At 40.8% G+C, this 22,557-nt stretch overlaps 1 protein-coding gene across 2 annotated transcripts in view; it reads right to left on the bottom strand.

Annotated features, from left to right (window-relative positions):
- Nucleotides 1–22,557, bottom strand: part of PTBP3 (polypyrimidine tract binding protein 3) — a 106,951-nt gene that overhangs the window by 56,744 nt on the left and 27,650 nt on the right. For both annotated transcript variants that reach the window (XM_045020781.1, XM_045020780.1), the window contains one exon: nucleotides 837–912. In XM_045020781.1, the coding sequence (XP_044876716.1) occupies nucleotides 837–861 (25 nt within the window). In that variant the 5' untranslated portion in view covers nucleotides 862–912. The remainder of the gene's footprint in view (nucleotides 1–836; nucleotides 913–22,557) is intronic.

Raw genomic sequence — 22,557 nt, forward strand, 5'->3', positions numbered from 1 at the left:
AGACTCAAAGAAAAAAAATAATCGAAAAAAGTCTTCTCTAATAAAGGAAACAGACTTCAGTAAAACTTCAAAAACTACACTACATACTATATATGTATATAAAAACATACTAACTAAACTAAGCAACCCGTACAACCACATTTTGAAGCGAAAGCTGAAGAGATGAATGCACAGTGAAGCAGGTGGTCTCAAAGAACCAGGCCTCTTCGGCTAGCATTGCCTCATCAGAATTGTTCTGGTTTTCATCTTTCTCAATCTTCTGATTCACTCTTAACAATGGAATGGGAGGAAAGCATAAAGAAAGGGTACTTGAGAATTTCTACAGAGATTACTGGTTTGATCATGCCTCCTCAGAGGAGGTAATCCTTTGTCCATTATTATATCAATGAAACTGAGTGACTTCACCAGTGCTGAACAAAATAATTTCTGGTGTTTTTTAATTTAGTTCTATATCTCTTTTTGATTATTTGTAGGTCCCACTGCTCTGTAGTACATCTTTGTCCAGGTTTCAAGGAAGCAGGAAATATGTCCACCAATCAGAATGGGTTCCTCAGGTTCTAATGGGTGGGTTAATGTAGATTAGTTCTAGAATCCAACACCACTCATTAAACAGCCAGATTGGTCCACTACAGAGTGAATCTAGGCACTTTTGCTCCCCAAGGGCCTGAATTTGCTGTCTCTGAGAGAGTCTAAGACTCTGGCGGGGGGGGGGTGCTCATAAAAAGGTTACATGAGAGTATGAAGGAAAAAAAAGAAAATCAGATTTCCTGAAACTGTGCTAACACTGATAAGCTGTAAAACCATGGTAAACATTACAATTATTTTCTTAAATATACCTGTAGCTGGAGTAGAATTGCTCATGGTAAAAGGCCCGTTAGTGATACCAGAAGAAAGAAGCTCGTCAGATCCACGCTGAAAGATAAAATGCAAGATCATCAGCAAAGGCACTTCTGGGCAACAGCCAATCTTTTAATATAACTAATGAATGACTTTAATCACTGACTTTCCTATTTTTACATTTCACAATTGTTTTTAAAAGCTGCCCACCACACATTTTTGTGAGATATTGAAGAATGTGCATTTCAACAACGAAGAGAACAAATGCAAATGTCAGCCAGCCACGTCACTCTAGTTGGCCATTATACTTCAAGGTGCTAATGTTTTCTGAAAATGAACTTAGCTATATTAAACTGAAGACTGACTAATCTACTACTTATTCTACTATAATACAGTTTATATTTAATATCTCAAGATAAGCAGCATTTAACCATATCCAGATTTGATCAGACCTACCATAAAACAAGTCTACCAAGAGATATACAAGGATTCAATATCAATTTAAGCAACACAAAAATGAACAATTTTGAAAAGATACAGTATTTAGTTGTAAACAGGTCACTAGTCATTCAAGGCATCATGCCTGTTGTACATTACAACAGCAATATAGTATTTGAAAAAGTTCATTATGAAGAATGTTACTGTATTTCCAATAGTCACTTTAAAAAGTTGACTCCAACTGTTAATATTAGCTGATGACATATCTGGGTTTAGTCCATTTTGTGACCAAGACCTGCAAAAGTTGTATTTTTTAAAAAAAAAATTTGGAGGGAAGTATGGTGGGGTGTTCAGCCAACACTAGACTGGAAAGGTTAATGAGGCCGAGAAGGGGCCAATTAAGTGAACAGATCATAGCTGATGAGAATTAGGTAGCCTAAGTAACCACAGATTGATGAAGGAACCCAGCTGAGAAGGAACAGGCAGGGCTAGTATAAAGCCAGGAGGTTGGTAGCAGAAAAGGACTGCAAGGCAGGAGCCTGTAGTCACACTCTGGTTTTTAGAGAGGGCAGGAAGGAAACCCAGGTGTGAGTTTAGAAACCCAGGGACTGCAGGCCCTGAAAGAAGGGTTTAAAGAATGAAAGTCTAAGATGGAGGTGGAGTAGCAAAAGTCTCAGGGAAAGGGCAGCAAAGTGGGACTTCACAGATCAGGACCCTAAGCTGGAATCCGGAGTAGAGGGCAGGCCCAGGTTTCCCAACCAGCCACTGGGGAAGTGGCATAGTCAGGGCAGAGAGGGAGAAAGTGGCCATTTTGGATAACTCCTGGAAGAGGGAAAGCACAGTGACCTGGCCGGAGGGCAAAGCCACGAAGAGAGCACCTTGAGTCACAGAGGGAGAGGTGGCAGGGTGAGAATGAGCAACAGAAAGGGGTGTGGAGGGGTGTCGTAGCTGGAAGGAGCTAATCCACATAAGAGTGAGGTGGCACCGTAGCAGGGAGAGAATTCAGTTATAGAAGAATACAGACAAAGGAATGTTTTAGTTGAAAATTTAAATCCAAAGCCAGTTAAGACACTTTTTAAAAAGGATGCTTCTAAATCAGAAGATAAGGCCAAAGAGACATCAAATCATCTTGTCTGACCTCCTGTATGTCACCGGACACCAACACTTTCTGAGCACCTGCACACTAAACCCAACAACTGAAAAGTATTACAGTTCACAGGAGACTAAAGTATTATGTTCCATGTGCAGAGAATAGGAGGGACCAATGGGGCACCGTTGCCCAAGGCTTCTGCAATGGCAGGGAAACAATTATATAAGATATACCCAGATGATATTGGCAAGTGACCTGCACCCACACCTTAAAAAAAAAGTCGTAAATATTCCCCCTCTCCCAGTTCACTGCCATTCTGATCTGAAGAAAATTTCTTCCCAACCCTACATATGGTAATCAATTAGACCTTGAGTATATGAGCAAAAACCAACCAGCCAAGCACTTGGGAGAAAGAATGTTTGGTGCTACCCAGAGCCCCATCCCTCTCCATCCAAAGTCCTATCTCCAGCTGTGGCCATCCCTGGTGCTTCAGAAGATTAAAAACAAACACACACACTCTTGGGGGGAGAGGGGAGAATCCCCTCCTGGCCCATACATGTGGTTGTCTGAAATCCTGAAGTATGAGCTTTTAAGGACATAAGAGAAATAGGAAGTGAACCCCAAGGCTGATGAACCTGCCCCTTACTCTCACAAGCAAACCCATCATACAATCACATCCATAAATTTGTCCTGTTATTAAAACTAATTAAGTTGCTATTAACTATCTCCTAATGGGTGGCTGTTCCAGAAATTCACCCCCCATGGTTAGAACCCTTTTAATTTCCAGCCTGAATTTGTTCATTGACACTTTATATCCATTTTTTTTCTTGTGCCAATATTGCCATTTATCTTAAAAGAGCTTCACCTTCCCCAGTATCTACTCCCCAATATATTTATAAATTTTATAAATATATTAAATACAATAGCCACCTTGAAGATAATTTTTTCAGTTTATAAATTGAAATGATTTTGCAATGGCATTTTTTAAAAGGAGGTAATTTCTCAAAAAAAGTTTCACATTATAAAACTTTTTCCTCTAACAAATGTTTATTACCTATTTCACTTTAAGCAAACATTTAAGTTCCATTCAAGTCAATGGGACTTAAACACATGCTTCTTCACATTTTCAGAATCAGTTCCTGTTCCGCAAAGCTTCCAGAATCTTATGGAGAACAGTGTCTCTGAATTACGATGAACTTTTAAACACGATTAATATTACGTATATCCTTAATTGCCTTGCTGAACTAAGGCCTGGAACATTAGGGGAAATGTGTTCAAGAGACAAGGACCCTTCATCGAAAGTACTCTGCCACAAACTCTCTGATATTTAAGTGTAGATCAGAATATCATTTTATCCATTCCAGCTGATCTCAATTGCTGCCATAGCACATGCTAAAAAAGGCAGTCTCCAAACAAGCCAAGAAAAAGCCATTCAAGTCTTTCTAGATCAAAGATGACACTTCGAACTATACCTGGAAGGGAAAAATAGGCCAGTGCAGTTTCTGAACAGCAGGTAAAAGATTTCACAAAACCAATACTGTTCAACAGGCTAAATCACTCTGAACAAGCTGAACCTTCTGAATGCTCCTCAGGAGAAGTCCCAACTAGAAACCATTGCAATAATCTAGTATAGAACAGTGGTTCTCAACCCGGGGTCCGCAGCCGCCTTGGGGGCTGCGAGCAGGTTTCAGGGGGTCCACCAAGCAGGGCCAGCATTAGACTCACTGGGTCTCTGGGTAGAAAGCCAAAGCTCCACCGCACTGAAGCTCAGGGCGCTGACACCCACCACCTGGGGCTGAAGCCAAAGCCCGAGCAATGTAACTTTGCGGGGGCTCCTATGGCATGGGGCCCCAGGCAATTGCCCTACTTGCTCCCCCTAGCGCCAGCCCTGGCTTTTGTATGCAGAAAACCAGTTATTGTGGCACATGTGAGCCGTGAAGTTTTTATAACATGTTGCAGGGGTCTCAGAAAGAAAAGGTTGAGAACGCCTGGTATAGAAGACACAAAGGTATGGATTACTGTGGAGAGATTCACTTCCAAAAGAAAAGGTTACCATCACCCAGCCAGATATAAATGAGTCAAGGTGAGTAACCACTGTCACCTGAGACTTTTAAGGGCAAATACAAATACATGGAAATGCTCCAAGCTGCAAACCTTTGTGTGATATAAATAAGTCTCCTTATGGCAAAAGCCATTCCTACCTTACCCACCCAGAATTCCTCCTCCCTCCCTAACAACTCTGTCTCAGCCAGAATGAGTATCAGCCAGTTCACTGTCACCCTAGTCCCATTCTTGGCCAGGCACTGGGATAGTACAGACACTGTATCTTCTGGGCCGTATAGTGTGACACTGGTGTGTCATTTGAATACCAGTACCACAGACTGAAACTGTCTCATCTCCCTAGAGGCTCACACACAATGAACAGGACGGGTATAAAACAAAGCCTTGCACAAGCTTGCAACAGATCTCTCCAAGCAGAAGAACAACTGCTCCTGGCAAAGAACTGATATGACAAGGTTCAAAAGTAAGTTTCAATGTTGTCTCAGATATAACCGATTGAGAGGTCACTATTACAATAAGGGAACGTTACTCAAATGCATTTTATACCAACAGAAAAATGGGCTGTTCTTTAGAAATAGATTCAGGCCAGCCACTCAGAAGAGAGACCAGTAGTGACAGTTTTGCTAATGTATATATCTGCAGCTTCAGTAAGCGGTTATGAAAATTTGTACTGGCAGGATCTTGAAAGTTCGCATAAAATGTTGTTCCAGTGTAAATCTTAGCATGAAAAAACTAAATGTCAGCATTAATGAGTTATTCATGGCAGAACATTGTTGCCTGATTTTAAGGTGATTAATATTATTGTTTATATAATAAAGGTTATAGTCTAGCCAATTGATCTGATGAGAAGATAAGGTTCTTGTCACAGAATCAGGCTACACAGAGTCTTGCAAGGTCCCTGGGGATGTATGACAAGAACACTCATGCTGAGAACAAAATACAGCCTTAAAGACTTTTATTGATATAAATAGACTAGTAATCAAATGAAAAAGTAATCAACCAGAATTAAAAAGGAAATAGTACTATTCTAGAGGTTCATGTATCACATGAAATAGGAGGGAGCGTGGGCTATAATGGCAGAGAGAAAGGAGGGTCAGGGCAAAACTGGGAGGCAAAGTCAAATCAGTATCTTAGATGCCTATATACAAATGTGAGAAGTATGGGTAATAAACAGGAAGAACTGGAAGTGCTAATAAATAAATACAACTATGACATTTAGTTATTAATGGTTCCCAATCCTGCTTGAAAGGTATAACAAGTGGGGTTCCGCAGGGGTCTGTTTTGGGACCGGCTCTGTTCAATATCTTCATCAACGACTTAGATATTGGCATGGAAAGTACGCTTATTAAGTCTGCAGATGATATCGAACTGGGAGGGACTGCAACTGCTTTGGAGGATAAGGTCATAATTCAAAATGATCTGGGACAAATTGGAGAAATGGTCTGAGATAACCAGGATGAAGTTTAAGAAAGACAAATGCAAAGTGCTCCACTTAGGAAGGAACAATCAGTTTCATACATACAGAATGGGAAGAGACTGTCTAGGAAGGAGTATGGCAGAAAGGGATCTAGGGGTTTTAGTGGACCACAAGCTAAATATGAGTCAACAGTGTGATGCTGTTACAAAAAAAGCAAATGTGATTCTGGGATGCAACAACAGGTGTGTTGTGAGCAAGACACGAGAATCATTCTTCCGCTCTACTCTGCGCTGATTAGGCCTCAGCAGAAGTAGTGTGTCCAGTTCTGGGCACCGCACTTCAAGAAAGATGTGCAGAAATTGGAGAGGGTCCAGAGAAGTGCAACAAGGATGATTAAAGGTCTAGAGAACATGACCTATGAAGGAAGACAAAGAATTGGGTTTGTTTAGTTTGGAAAAGAGAAGACTGAGAGGGGACATGATAGCGGTTTTCAGGTATCTAAAATGGTGTCATAAGGAGGAGAGAGAAAAAACTTATTCATCTTACCCTCTAATGATAGAACAAGAAGCAATGGTCTTAAACTGCAGCAAGGGAGGTTTAGGTTGGACATTGGGAAAAAGTTCCTGTCAGGGTGGTTAAACACTGGAATAAACTGCCTAGGGAGGTTGTGGAATCTCCATCTCTGGAGATATTTAAGAGTAGGTTAGATAAATGTCTGTCAGGGATGGTCTAGACAGTATTTGGTCCAGCCATGAGGGCAGGGGACTGGACTCGATGACCTCTTGAGGTCCCTTCCAGACCTAGAATCTATGAATTTACTATAAAACTTCCTAGATAAACAATCACACTCTTCCTTGAGACCCTGGTGGTAAGAGACAAAGAACCAGCCTTGTCTCTGGCATGCCAAACAAGAGTCTGATGGTTCCTCAGTGTTCGACTGGAAGACGAAAAACTTAGGAGATGCTTTAAAGTCAGAAACAAAGCCAAGAAAGACCCAAGAAAAAACTAAACAAACATGGTGGTTGCCCCTCTTATAGAGCCTGAGCACCACATTCCCAACCTTCCATGTCCAAACTTAATTTCCTCACCCACATAATATCAGGGTGTGCTTACTCTATAGGCTGGCATATTCATACACATTAATGACAATCAGCTCATTCTCACGTCTGCTTTTTCTGGCCTGAACTGGTTTCGTGGTGGTGATTTCCAGGTTTTATGTAGTGTAGCTGTTAAGTTTATAGAGAGCAAATCAGTAGGTCACAGTATGCTAAAGATCACAAACATGTATGGTAACGTGCTTTAGATCATCATACAGTATGTGGCCTGTAGGTTTTTTTGCATTACTGACAAAAATATTCCAATACAAAGCTATAAATCTATTATAATAAACAACACACACATAAGAAAGGATATAATAAAGCAAGCAACCAGGCTACCTAGCTCTATGGGCTACAACATATATTTGCTTGCCTTACAATCATAAACTGGCCATCTTTACTTAAAAAGTTAAGAGTAGCAATTCATCTTGAAAGAAAACAACAAAACAGGCAGACATTACTCCTGAGGGAATTCTGCACCACTGCACATGTGGAGAATTTATGACGTCTGCAGAAAAATGAGACTCTGACAGGGAAGCCACAAGAGCAGTCATGCAACCCTCCCCAGCAATGTTTCGGGTGCCCAGGGAGACGACTCTTTAGTTGTCTCATAGGCCAACCCAGAGGCCCAAGATATTCTTAATGTCATGCTGACAAAGTACTACTTTTCAAGATCACTAGTGGAAAAAAGTGTAATTTTACAGCACTCAAAACCATGCTAGGCATCTCACTGAACTGAGATTACACATAAGCCCCACTCTGAAGAGCTCACAATTTATTGTCATCCCCCAAATCAGTCATTATAGAACTAGATATCAATATTTGTACTGTCAGAGGAAATACTTTCTGGAAAGTTACTTTCCAAAAGAATGAGTCACAAGCCAATGCCCGGACATTTGGACTGCTCTCTCCACATCTTTAGAGCTCTTTCAGCTTTCACACTGAGGCCTGGACTATACCACAAAACTAGATAGACATAAGTCACCTTATGTTCACCTATTCGTTCATGCATCCTCACTCAAATGTGTCTTTGGTTAACAGGAGCACTCTGTTAAGGTGACGCACTAAAACCACTTCTTCAAATAGCGCTGAGCCATGGTCAACATACTGAGGTTGACGTGGTGCAAATGTAGACCTATGTTGACCTTAATGGTCCCCCAGCAACTCTCTCATAATGCCTTATTCCCTCTCAAACTCCACTGCCCAGGGTAATGGAAACCAGAAACCCCCGTCTTTTAAAAACCTGTGTATTTTTAAATGTCCCCCCCCCGATTACCCATCTTGGAGAGCACACCCAGGAGCGGCGACCGGACACTGTTACACTCCCACTGAGGTGTAGGTCTAATAATCAGTGTGAAGGTCCTGATCAAGCCCCTTATAAATTGACCAGAAGCTGGGTGAGTAAAGATCAAACATCCTTCTACCGGAAGGAGGAAGGCACTAATCACTGTTAAGTGTGCCCATAGGAAACGAAGGGCTAAACCTGAAGTCTTTGAGAGAAAATAGTCTAGGATAACTGGAATGCTCTAGTGAATGTCAGTGGAGACATGCCCAGATCAAAAACCATCTCTATTTAGTTAGGTAGCAGGCTCCAGTAGAATCCTTTCTACTTTGGTTAAGGATCTCCTGAACAGGGGCAGAGCACGAGCATTCTATTTCCAATGCCCATATAAACACTAGACCGTGAGATGGAGTGAGCCCGGGTTGGGATGCTTGATTTTCCTCCTGTCCCGGATTAGGAGATCTGGAAATGGGCTGATCCTGATTAATGGTGTATGGACATTATCAGAAGTCCCATGAGCCAGAAATGACTGGGCCAGTAGAGTGCTAGGAGGATGGTGGCTCTGCTGTGACAGATCTTCCCTATAACTTGTGATAGTAGGGAGGAAGGTGTATCTGACATTATATATCAAGGACCCATGGTTCCCCTGGAACAATACAGGAGACATTTTCTGTTCACTTGGGATGTAAAGAGGTCACATAATGGTCAGGCTTTTTTTTCCTCCCGCTGTCGCTCAGGCATCGGCCAGGCGCCTGCACAGAACCGCCCCCTCGGCTGTCTGCGGGCACCACCGGTGTTTGCCGCATCTGTGCGGAATGGCTGGGGCGGCAGAGGGGCAAGAGTACCTCATGTATAAATATCCTGGTTAGGATTATGTCGTGAATCTCCCATTCATGGTCTGCAGAGAAGCTTCTACTTAATCTGTTTGCCAGGGAAGTACGCAGTCATGCAGTCCCTGTATGGCCAGTAAGTTGAGTAGAGCCAAGCTTGCAGATACTGCAAGTGGAGTCTGGTGAATGGCCTCACATAGGTGCTTGTGTCCATGTGGCCTAACAGCGAGACACACTGGTGCACCATAGTTTGTAGCTGATGCGGAAGAAGTTATTCACCTGGTGCAGTAACAATGGTTTTTTGAGATGTCCCCCTCTATGGGTGCGCCACTGTACGTGTGCCTGCCCTGCTGATCAGAGAACTTCGTTAGCAGTGTCCATTAGGTCCATGCATGTGTGGTCTCTCCTCATGGCGCAACATGAGGCTGGTTAGCGTGCACAGGCTAACCCCCAGAGTTCCTTCTCTACCGCAGAGTCAGACAAGAACTCCAAAGTAGAGGTGCGTTGTGGGGCACCCATAGGGAGACATCTCAAAGAATCATCGTTACTGCACAAGGTAAGTAGCTTCTTAGAGCAGTGTCCCATGGGTGCACCACTATAGGTGACTCCCAATGGGTGCCCGGGACTTTGAAGATGGGTCAGTTACAGAAGACAGCACTGTGGGGCCGAATATGGCATTGGAGGCAGAGTCCACAGTGACCACATAGTGTTCTGCAAAAGTGGCAGGACACGTTCTATTGCCCCCTCTCCCTTCCCCCACCCGATGTAATAAAAGATTCCACTTCATGTTGAAGCATTAGTTGGTGGGAGTGGTCTCTGAAGAGGTATTGGGAAGGAGAGAAACTCTATGGAGTATCCCTGATTGATAATCTCCACGACCCAACTGTTCGTCTTGATCTTATTCCAGCTGTGGGCAAAGAGTAAAACGGCCCCCAAAGGTGACAGGGAGAAGAAGCAGGTGGCATCAATGGTGGTACACAGGTCTCAACCCATATGTCCAAAAATGGCCTTTGAGCTGCTGTTGGGAATAAGTGGAGGCTGTGGCAGTAGAGGGAGCCGAGAATCAGGATTTCTGAATCCTTTGGCTTTTGCCTACAGATTCAGGTGGATGCTGGTAACAGGGAGCATGTGGAGGGGGTGGTCTTGGTCTGGTATTTGCTTCTGGGGGCTGCAGTGTAAAGTCCCAAGGACCGCAGAGTAGATCTCAAGTCCTTTAGTGAATGAAGGAGGACACAATTATGACTCAGGCCACAAGGCTTTTTATGCCCTGGGTCGGAAGCAGGAGGGGAGCTACAGGTCAACAAACACTGCTTTGAAGAATTTCTGGACTTGGGCTCATGGTACGCATGCATACCCATATGTGGAATACACAGAGGGGCCATCACTCAAAGAACTACCACGCTTCACATATAAAATTAGTGGGGCTGTCAAGTGATTAAAAAAATTAATCGCATGATTAAAAAAATAATCACGATTAATCACAACGTTAAATAACAGAATACCATTTATTTAAATATTTTGGATGTTTTCTACATTTTCAAATCTATTGATTTCAATTACAACACAGGATACAAAGTATACAGTACTCACTATATATTTATTTTTTATTACAAGTATTTGCACTGTAAAAAAAGAAATAGTATTTTTCAATTCACCTAATACAAGTACTGTAGTGCAATCTCTATCATGAAAGTTGAACTTACAAATGTAGAATTATGTACAAAAAACTGCATTCAAAAATAAAACAAATGTAAAATTTTAGAGCCTGCAAGTCCATTAACTCCTACTTCTTGTTCAGCCAATCACTAAGAAACAAGTTTGTTTACGTTTGCAGGAGATAATGCTGCCAGCTTCTTGTTTACAATGTCACCTGAAAGTGAGAACACACATTCTCATGGCATTGTTGTAGCCAGAGAGTCGCAGATATTTACATGCCAGAAGTACTAAAGATTCATATATCCCTTAGTGTTTCAACCACCATCCCAAGGGACATTCGTCCATGCTGATGACTGGTTCCGCTCAATAACGATCCAAAGCAGCGTAGACCAATGCATGTTCATGTTCATTATCTCAGTCAGATGCTACCAGCAGAAGGTTGATTTTCTTTTTTGGTGGTTCGGGTTCTGTAGTTTCCGCATCAGAGTGTTGCTCTTTTAAGACTTCTGAAATCATGCTCCACACCTCGTCCCTCTCAGATTTTGGAAGGCACTTCAGATTCTTAAACCTTGGGTCAAGTGCTGTAGCTATCTTTAGAAATCACACATTGGTACGTTCTTTGTGTTTTGTCAGATCTGCTGTGAAAGTGTTCTTTAAAATGAACAACATGTGCTAGGTCATCACCTAAGACTGCTATAACATGAAATATAAGGCAGAATGCAGGTAAAACAGAGGAGAGGACATACAATTCTCCCCCAAGGAGTTCAGTCACAAATTTAATTAACCCATTTTTTTTTTTAAATGAGCATCATCAGCATAGAAGCATGTCCTCTGGAATGGTGGGGCATACGAATGTTTAGCATATCTGGCACATGAATACCTTGCAATGGCAGCTACAAAAGTGCCAGGCAAATACCTGTTCTCACTTTCTGGTGACATTATAAATAAGAAGAGGGCAGCATTATCTCCTGTAAATGTAAACAAACTTGTTTGGCTTAGCTATTGGCTGTACAAGAAGTAGGACTGAGTGGGCTTGTAGGCTCTCAAGTTTTACATTGTTTTGTTTTTGCGTGCAGTTATGTAACAAAAAAATCTACATTTGTAAGTTGCACTTTCACGACAAAGATTGCACTACAGTACTTGTATACAAAAAATACTATTTCTTTATCATATTTACACTGCAAATATTTGTAATAAAAATATATACTTTGATTTCACTTACAACACAATGCAATATTATATATATATTATGAATGTAGAAAAACATCCAAATTATTTAATAAATTTCAATTGGGATTCTACTGTTTAACAGTCTGACTAAAATTGCGATTGATCGCGATTAATTTTTTTAATCAATTAATTTGAGTCAGTCGTGTGAGTTAACTGTGATTAATCGACAGCCCTATAAATTAGTGATGCTCATCATTTTGTACTGCATCAATAAAAAAGCCTAAAGCAGAATGAGACCCGAAGTACATAGTGTAGAAGTTTTGCCTTATCTTCAGAAATCTACATATCCACTGGCCCCAAATCAGGCTTTGAGACAATATTTCTCCCTGAAACATCCAGAGCAAGAACGTTTTGCAGAAGGCACTTAATGCCAAATAATATTTCAGCCAAAAAATATTGAAGAAAGGAGTAGTTTCCAACAAGTGTGGTCCCAAATCTTAAAAAAGAAATATGCAAGTTCTTGGCTGGCCTATCAAGAGTGCTATGCAGTCTCTTATTGGTAAGGCTATAATTACATTCACAGTAATCGTAAATTTGAATAAAGTCCATTATCCCACAACATTGGCTCTTGACCCACGGGGCTGGGCCCGGCTCCCCACTCTATGTGTTGTGACCTGGGCCCACTTGGTCACGGATCCGCTTAGGTTTGGTGCACCTGCTGCTCCAAAGATGGAGACAGACTTTAAAAATATGAACCAATCATAACTGATGCAGTGCTGTCTTAATGAGTCCAAAGACAGCTTGAAATGGAAACTACCTAAATCATCTCATTGAGGTTGACTAAAACATCCATCAAATATTTCTCACTGTCCTAAACGACTTCCTACAGTTCCCCAAATGTCAGCTATGCAACTGCCAAAGCTTCCAGCTTCCCCATAGAACTTCTACAACCAAGGTATACATTGTTAGTATAAAACTTTGCAGCATATCAAAAGCGGAAGCTATAAGGACAAAGTAAAATGCACTGTTTAATATAAAACAAACAGGGAACAGTATATAGACAGATTTTCATATATAAAAACATTTTTAGAGGAAATTAAATAAATCTGCCACAGAATTAAGAGTGTCACTGACTAGGGACCTTACTGAAGTATTTAAGCCCAGCTTCCTGGAGACAACACGGGCCTTTATTATAGTGCTTGTAAATACTTGTATGCTCTGCTGATCCTATTTTGTAAGTTTTATAGAAATATTAAATCAGATATCCATAGTCTTAGAGTAACTACACTATGGTGACTAGTTTTTCTTTTAGCCAGCAGTAACAACAACTGTATTAATGTAGCTTAAGGGCAGGCCTACACTACAAATTTACATCAGCACAGTTGCACCAATGCAGCTGCGCTACTGGAGCATGTCTGGTGAAGATACTCTAAGCCGACAGGAAAGAGCTCTCCCGTTGGCTTACTAACTCCACCTCCATGAGAGGCAATAGCTATGTCGACAGGAGAAGCTCTCTTGCCAACATAGTGCTGTCTACATGGGGGGTTAAGGTTAGTATAACTGTCGCTCATGAGTGTGGATTCTTCACACTCCTGAGTAACATAGTTATACCAAAGTAAGTATGCAGTGTAGACCAAGCCTAATTGAGAAGACCCCCACAAGCCTACTAACTACTTAATTCTGAAAATGGAAAGCTACTGGAAAAATGTAGTCTGGTAACATGGTCCAGTAAATTAGTTGCTAATAGATCTGAAAAAGACCTCTGTCTGGATTTAAACTATGGGGAATAATAAAGGCAACCTACATTGTGCTGAGTAAGGCTGCATCAAGAAGAACGTATCTAATGAATCTTTTCCCTGCAAAATCAAGGTTTAGCAAGACAGCTAAACAGATCCCCAAGAAAATCCTGTTTATAAAACTGTCTTTAGTGATCATGACCAAAATGTAATCCTTGAATGTGAAGAAAATTATACAAAAGCACCCAGAACTTTCCAGGAGCAAATCAACCTTACAGCAATCCAGCTGTAAAAAGCCTGTCACTGTCTCAAAGAAAAAAATCAAGCTGAGAAAAATGTTAGAAGAACCTGAGAGTGAGTGCAGACCTTTGTGCTAGATTTCCTAGTGTTATAACACAGATGTATTGAAGAGTCTCTGCATACACCAAGAGGAGAATCTCCTGCTTTACACCATAATATACTGAACATAAATATGATGCCCATAATAGAATTCGCAATGAAAAAAATTGAATGTTGTGCACCTGAAACATAAGTTATAAACAGAGGAAGGACTCAACTCACAGGAACATGAAGTAGAAATAACAGAACTGCCCCATTGCAAAGAGGTTGAACTTCCTCAAATATCAAAAGGAGGTGGAGGAGGAACAAACATTTTGTTCTATGATGCTACTGGAATAAACCCAAATACTACCCTCGATACAAACATGATCAAGCAGTGGAACTCCAGGAACAAAACAAAAACACAGAAGAGGAAAATAAAATAGTACAAATTAGATATACACAATTAAGTTCCTTCGAAAATACCTGCCTTTCCTGAACTTTGGAAATAGCCTGCAAATTCCTCCATTGCTAAGCCATCTACAACACTTGAGAAGAAACTAGGCATCTAAAAACTATATAGGTAAATAGGATGTAACAGCTTTTAAAAATGGAAACCAGGAGTCTGTTCTCTCAGAAGTTAAACAGCAAAGCAAAAATTGTAACTTATTTTGCTTTCAATAGTGAGTATAATAAAAAAAATTGCCTGGTTTTGAGGAAGGGAAGTTCTCTCCTTTTATAAAGTGTCTCTTTCCCAGGTAGACCATCTAAATATTGGATAATTGTTCTACAAGGCTTTTATTAAAAAATATAAGACCTACTGTACCAAAAAGTACATTATTTACCTTTTTTTCCTTTTAAGGAATACTGAACACATTACTATTAAATATTCAAAAAACACAAACTGGGGAAAAAAGACAGACAGTAATTCTCAGAATTTCACTCAGGAAATAAGAATGGGAGCAGAGTAGAGGGTGAGGAGTCAGTTTGTTAGCATACTTTTCTTTTCTGAAACTAACACTAAATACCTGTTACACTTTACTCTTTCCTCCAGCAGGCACATCTACAAATGCAGAGATGCAAATCCTATTTCCGTAAATGAGAATTATATACACAATAGAGAATGAAGCCATTTAGAACAAAATGAAAGAAATCTTCAAAAAGGGTGGAGGTAAAACAGACAAGATGAATCCATAAAAGTCTGGCATTGTAGATAAACAAAATTAACCTTACACAAAGAAGGCTGTCATGTCAACATGCCACCAAACCACCCAAATGAATTGAAGGCAAGCATCATAAACAAGCAGAGAAAACACACACAGTGGCTTAACAGGTTGATCAGCAATCTCCCTAGAAACACGCCTGTTGGTTTAACAGAGAGCAGCTGTCCAGTAAGCCTGCTTGCTCATTGGCTCAGTTTGCATGCAGGCAGCTCTATTGTCTCATGTATCAATTATTGAAGCTCTCTGCTAGATCAGTAACAAGATACTATAGGCCTAACAAAAGCCACACAACATTGTAATTAAAGAACCATAGAAAAGGGAAGGGAAATGATTTTTATATTCAAGTTTTTTTTTAATTTAGCATCTATGCAAAAATTAGAAACAAATGGAACTAACAAGCTTAAAACCCTCAGCGATATTACCTCAGACTTTTTCAAGACAGTGCCTTTAAATAGCATCTTTTCATTAAGTTGAAGAAAGGATACTTGTACATGAATTACAGCATCTTTTCACTCTCACTCAGGGGGAAAAGGAATGGGCTGTGCTCAAAAATAAAGCCTCTATAAATCCAAAAAGTACCTTAAATATGTTTTGTAACTGTGTACAGTTCCATACTGAAACAAGAAATATGAATTGCTTGATAAGGGCTCTAAAAACCAGCATCAGTCTGAAATCCAGTTATTTCAATGAGCTCAAAGTAGTTTTAGCTACTACTCTTACTCAGTCCCCTTTGTCAATTTATTTGGTTTTACAATTTTAAAATTGATATTCTCACTTTTTTCTATGTAATATAAGGGAAAGGGTAAAACTGACTATCTAGAGTATTATCCAAGGCACAAGATAAACAAAACAGGAAAACATTTTTCCCAACATTGTTGTAACTGAAATAGTATTAGGTATAATCTGCAAAAGAAAGAAGTTAAAAATTCAGACAGAAGTGTGATTTCCCCCACTGCCCTAAATTAACTACATCCATCTTAAAGGAGTAATCATATAGTCCAAGAGCCAGTCTTACAATGTCACATATTACTCACATTGGGCCAAACTATTGCCCAGTTAGTGTCACAGAGACGCAAGGAGACACAAAGTGCCCCCTTTAGCCCATCTCATGAGTAGCAGTACAGGAAGGAAGGCAGCAGCTCTGCAAAGCCCATGTTTCCCCCTCATTCACATGGATAGAAGAGGACAAACAGGACAGGGACTGTTCAGAGCCTTAGCTCCCCCCTCAAAATGCCACTCAGTGCAGATGTGCCCAGGAAAATATGCTACACTGGATGTAGACTTGATGCTGTTTACTTCCTCTGCAGAGTAGTGGGGGATTCACAGGTTCTCTGATGCTGCTCCCAGGGCCTTTACTTTAGACTCATGGCAAACCTTTAATTTAGCCCACTATTGGAAGTAATTAGGAGAATATGCTGTTTTTAAACTAAGAAAAACTTTGCCTTCCATAAAATATTTACAGTAATGATCGTAAACTCATGACATTGCTAACGGGGGAGATCAAGAATATAAGTTTTATTTCCAGGCATTAAATAAGCTTGATTTTCTACTGCAATGGTTTTGTTTTCTACTGGTTGGAAGCTTGGAAAAGGGAGCGATTCCTTATGGTAATCACATGCTTAACTTTAAGCACATGAGTAGCGCTGAACTGGGGCCTTATTGTTGGAGGGGCCAGAACTTAAATGAGATGGAAGAAGTCACAAATTTTAAAAGGGTAAAATCCCTTTTGACATATGCATAACTCCCCATTACCTAATTTAGAAGATTTTAGAGAAAAGTTCTCTTTTCCCTATGAATGCTGTTACTGCAAGCATTTATTATAATAGAAGCAAAAAAACTATTTAGCCTTAAGTCAAGCTATAAAATACTTTAGATTTAAAACTAAACACTGTATATATATATAAATTAAGGGGGGAAAAAACCACATTTGTTTGCAAAGTCAACCACTTAAGTTGGAAATGCAAGAATTAAGGTTCCCAGTGCTGCCTTAGTTCAGCCTACGTGCATATACATTATGATACAGTCTAAGGATAGGATAACTTTTTTCCAACAGGACCCCAGCATCTGATTTCCAACACTAGTTCTTCCTGACACTACTGAACTCAAATACTGATCTTCTTAGCTATGTCAAACAATGTTTAGGACTCACATCACCAAGACTGAATGAGGCAATCAACAGTAGGTTGCTGTAAATCATCTTCTCATAGGAAAATTTCTAGGCAGAAACAGGTTGGCTGCTACATTTTCTGGGTCATTAGACAAAGATTTTTTGCTAATTGATATGTTGGATGACTTTTCTGAATTAATCCATTTCATTCTTATATTTTATCAGCAGTAATTCCTTTGAAGTTAGGATGTATTGGGGAAGCCAGCACCTCGTGTTATCAGGCATGCCAGGAGTGAGGCTGGTCCTTCACCTCCCATTACTGGGTCCTCAAGGAAGGGTGTGAGTACGTTGGGTTAAGGTACTTAGAATAAAAATGTTACCACCAGAAGTTTTGGAATTTTTAGTGTTTTGCAGTTATAAATTTCATACCATTTATTATTCTTTTGTTAATCGCAACAAAGTTATCATAAATTTGGTATTGTCCTCAGTGTAAGTGTTTTTACCAAGCACCCTGAGAGTTCTCTCCCGATATAGAAATCTGAGTTCTTGAACCCTGTAGTCTGAATTGGACAAGAACCTAAAAATCTTCTGGTCGGATGCGATCAGTAGCAAGCCATAACTAACCCATCAAATTCAGGTCAACAATGCAGAGAGAACCAAAACAGTTTCAGCACCAGAAACAAAGAGTTGGTTCACACAAATAGCATAGGTATAGCTGAAGTAACTGCAGTGATTTATTGGAAGACAACGAGACCATGGTGTACAACCAAGAATACCTCGATAAAGACAGAGTGGTCGCTATTCTGAAAGGAAGTACTCAATACTGAAAGTGATCAGAGTCACTGTTGAAGGATGTGTTCCATTGCTCCTTGCTGCAGTAAGGAGTTCACCTCGTATTTGAGAATGCTCTCTTGACAGTGGCCCAGGGTTCTGGAGGATGTAGGGATGCAAACTGTCGTATAGCCAGAGTGGATGACATTCAGCACCCACTTGTTTGTTAGACAACCCCCAAGTGGCATGTGGGGGTTGGCAGACATTGGGCATAGTGTTTTGTGGTTCTCAAGCTCCCGTCAAAAATAACGCTGAGCTAGAGGCTGAGCCTGGGATGTAGAGCCTGTTGCAGATGGTGTGGGGAAGTGGGACTTTTCAACCCTGTCTTTTACATGGTGGTTCATAGAACCCATAATGGGGGGAAAAAAACCGCTGAGCCATTTGTCAGATCTGACCAATGAGAAGTGAAACTTCCTCTTAGGAACAGATGTGTATCCCCAGCAAGCAGAAGATAGCCCTGGAGTTCCTCAGGGTGTGGAGGGACTCATGTGTCTTCTGGTTGAAGAGTCTGATTCATTGAAGGAGAGGTCCTCAGTGGTATTTTAGACTTCCCTAGGGATCCCTGACACATGAAACCATGATTCCCTGCACTTGACAATGGCAGCAGCCATAGCTCTAGAGGAGGCATCAACTGCATATCAGAGAGCAATCCTGGCTATCAGTTTGCCTTCGTCTATCAGAGCTTGAAAATGAGCTCTGTCCTGATATAGAAGGCTGTCAGTAAACTCCACAAACTTAGCATAGCTCAAGAAATCATATTTAGCCATCAGCGCCTGGTAATTGGCTATCCTGAAATGAAAGTCCGATGATGAGAAGATTTTTCTCCCCATCAGACTCAGGTTTTGCCCTCTTTATCAGAAGGCACAGACCTGGGATATTGCTGTCTAGCCGTTTCGGATGCAGCATGGACCACCAGTGAATTGGGAGCAGGATGAGAAAACAGAAATTTTGCTCCTTCGGCTGCCATGTAATAGTGCGCTTCTACCCCCAAAAAGGGCAGAGAAGTTGGTGGCAGAGGTTTGCCAAACCATCCTAGCTGGCTCCAGTATGGCTTCATTAACGGGAAGAGCAATTCTGTTGGGTCCAGATGCATGGAGGATGTCTAGAAATTTGTACTGGGAGTTATGGATCTCCTCAAGAGGTATCTGAAGCTCTCCAGCAATTGTGCAGAGAAGGTCCTGGAACTCCCTGAAGTCATGGGGTGGGGAGTGGAAGAGACATAGCAGTCACCAGGGATGATGACGACAGTCTTGTTGGTTCCAGCAGAACCACTGGATCTGGAGAGCAACGTTCCTTCTCCTGCTCTGCCAGATTGGGGGTAGGGGGACAGATCTGAGTGTCCCCTTAGAGGGGAGGCAAGGGGTGACTCCCTAGCAAATCAGATCTACTCTGCAGGAGGGTACTGGTCCCAAGGTCTCCAATATAACCAGTAGGAGGGGTCAAGAGGTGGTCATGTGAGGCCCCCATGGCATAGGGTACCACTGGCTCAGAGATAACATATGTGGAGATCGATCCCAAACTGGTATGGGTCTTTTGGGTGGTGGACGACTCATAGGGCAGGGGAAGAAAAGGTACATTAAGTGCTTCAGAATCTCCCGACACAGAGAAGGCTGATTCCAGTTCCAATGGTGATACCGTCTGAGCTGTTGAAGGGGAGATGTATTCCGCTTATGGGACGGGTGATAAATTCCTTCCAATGGTCGACTCTCTTGGAGGTGATATGTCCCTGGAGATGAAGGGGTCCAATGGAAGACGCTATTCCAGATCTGGGAGAGCAAAAATGTACTGTGGGGGTGGCAACAGATTCAGATCTCCCCAGTGTGAGAGGAGTTCTGCTTGTTCAAGTCGCTGGAGCCAGCAAGGAGGGTAGTATCTGAAGTTGAGAGTGATTGGATTTTGTCAGTGCCAACGGATCCCAGGGTTTTGGGAGGAGCTGGGGATGACAGCACTGACAAAACACAGTCTCGAACCGATGAAGTCCAATGCTTATGGGCTTTCTTGTCTTGCCTCTGGGACTTAGTATTAGCAGAATTAAAAATGTAAAACACCTCTGCAATCAACAAACAGTTCCTTGCTTGAGTAGTCTTAAGTATAAAGTAACCGTAAATGTACATCTTAAAACTATTCAGGAGGAAGGAAAGCTAATCCCTTTCCCAGATGAAGGTACCCTTCAACATGATTCCACCTGGTAGCCATCTTTTACTGTTTTCCAATTTGCTTTGCATGTTTTATTATAAAACAAGACATTCCCAGTAGATTTTTTTTTAAACTGAAGCCTTAAAACAGATATGATCTTTACCAATAAATAAATAAATAAATAAATAAATTTTAAAAAAAGATTGCTGTATCAAAACATTTTTCTGTAATGCTACAAATCCATCTATACATTAAATTATTACCAACTCAATTTACATCACAAGTCTCTTGATATTTGGTGTTTTATTTTGGTGAGCTAGCTAATTTGTGATTTTTCATAGTTTGGGGTTGGCTATACTGCACCTACCTACAACTTTCTAACCACTACACTACTCAGACCCAGATCTCAACTACACTTGCACTTATTTACTTATACAGACACTCACCAACCACTGAAGTCAGGACTGAGCCCAGTGGTGATCGCTATTTTTACTTTGACAATTTACCCATTTCACGTCAATAAAAAACTGTATTTTTACATCAGGATTATAAACATTAAGTGTCAGATAAATTTTGCAAACTGATGCTTAAATTAACAATACAGGTGACCTTTTTAAAGAAACCATATGTTTATTAACTGAATTTATAATTTATTTATTTTTACATTCTGCAGTCCAAACCCCATCCACTGCAAAGATTTTCAATCTATGGGTCATGAACAGGTTTCAGTGACAGACTGTAACAACACTCCACTTTTCTCCTTTTCATTTAAAAAACAGCATTTCTATCCCTTTTGGCAGCAGAGATAACTTTAAAACAGTGAAGCAAGTATTAACAGATGCAGTAATGTCCAGGTGAAATCTGTAGCACAGCCTGAAAACAATAAGTCTAAAGGGTATGAACCACAACATTCATCTAAATCAAGGGGGGAGGGATAGCTCAGTGGTTTGAGCACTGGCCTGGTAAACCCAGGGTTGCGAGTTCAATCCTTGAGGGGGCAATTTGGGGCAAAAATCTGGCTGGGGATTTGTCGTGCTTTGAGCAGAGGGTTGGACTAGATGACCTCCTAAGATCCCTTCCAACCCTGGTATTCTAAGATCCTGTGGGACTCTGCAATTATGGAATTCAGCATTTTTCACATAACTTCATGAAAAGGAGAATTTTTGCCATGGAGGTCCTCTTTCAGTTCTAATCTCTTTGTAGCTCTATGAGTTTTATTATAATTAAGAAGGAAAGCATACTTCCATGTAACCATCACCCCATTCCAATTTTGCCAAACTGCCTGACATTTCACTTATGTGCTTTTGTACCCAAGTAGGCATTTTCTAGAAAGTTTCCTTGTTGGCTCCATGTAATATATGCAAGTTGCATGCCCATTACAGGAGGAATTGCAGCCCCATGGCAAGACAGGTGTACTGGGAGAGGACAGAGAAGGAACAGCACAGAGCCATTTGGATATGGGAAGTTTCTCTGGGGATGAAGCAAGCTACATGATAAAGGTATGTCAAGGCAGAAAGAGGCCTCTCCAGTAGTTCAAGCACTGCTCCCTAAAACACTTTACAGGAATCCATTCTAGTTGAAAAGCAAGGAGGCAGATCACAAGTGGCAATCTAGGAAATGGGGAGGAAGTCACAAAGTGAGACCATTAGGAACAAGGAATACTATTCTTACATCACTTGCAGTCTGCAAGCTCCACAAGTACTCCTTTCCCAGAACAATTTTTAAAAAAAAATGTTTCTTCTAGCAAAAATTGTACATAACTAAGATCTCAAAATGTGCTTTTACTCTGAAAAGTGACTGTGTAAAAAAATAAAATGTCTTTTTATACAACAGATGGTGTTCCACATGTGTATCCCAGGTCATACATACTGACTTTAGAAGATGTTTTTCTGCCTTTTTCTTGTAATTCCTATTGTCTCTTCAGAGCCAACACACATAAGAGGGAGCTGGAAACACTTAAATGCACACTTAAGGTTGTCCAAGGTTAACTCTACTGTTGTATCATTTTTACAAAAATGAATAGCAGGAGACAATCCTAATTTCAAACATCCACATATCTTCATATCAGTGACTGAAAATTAAGTGATCTGGAGCTCCTTTATTTCTTTTAGAGTACAATACTCTAGCATTTACACTTAAGCGAACCTGTCTTCAGAAGACTACAGTAAACTACTCACGCAATAGATCTCAGAGCCAATAAAATTGTGTGGATTCTGTTGTCCTTTAATGTAAGTTATATATTAATAAAATAGGTGGAACTAGCAGCATCACCTACTATTAAGGTTGCCCAACACTTCCTATTTTAAGACTGCTTTCAGCTACTTATAA

The sequence above is a fragment of the Mauremys mutica genome, chromosome 6, assembly GCF_020497125.1.
Source record: "Mauremys mutica isolate MM-2020 ecotype Southern chromosome 6, ASM2049712v1, whole genome shotgun sequence".
Classification (NCBI taxonomy): domain Eukaryota; kingdom Metazoa; phylum Chordata; order Testudines; family Geoemydidae; genus Mauremys; species Mauremys mutica.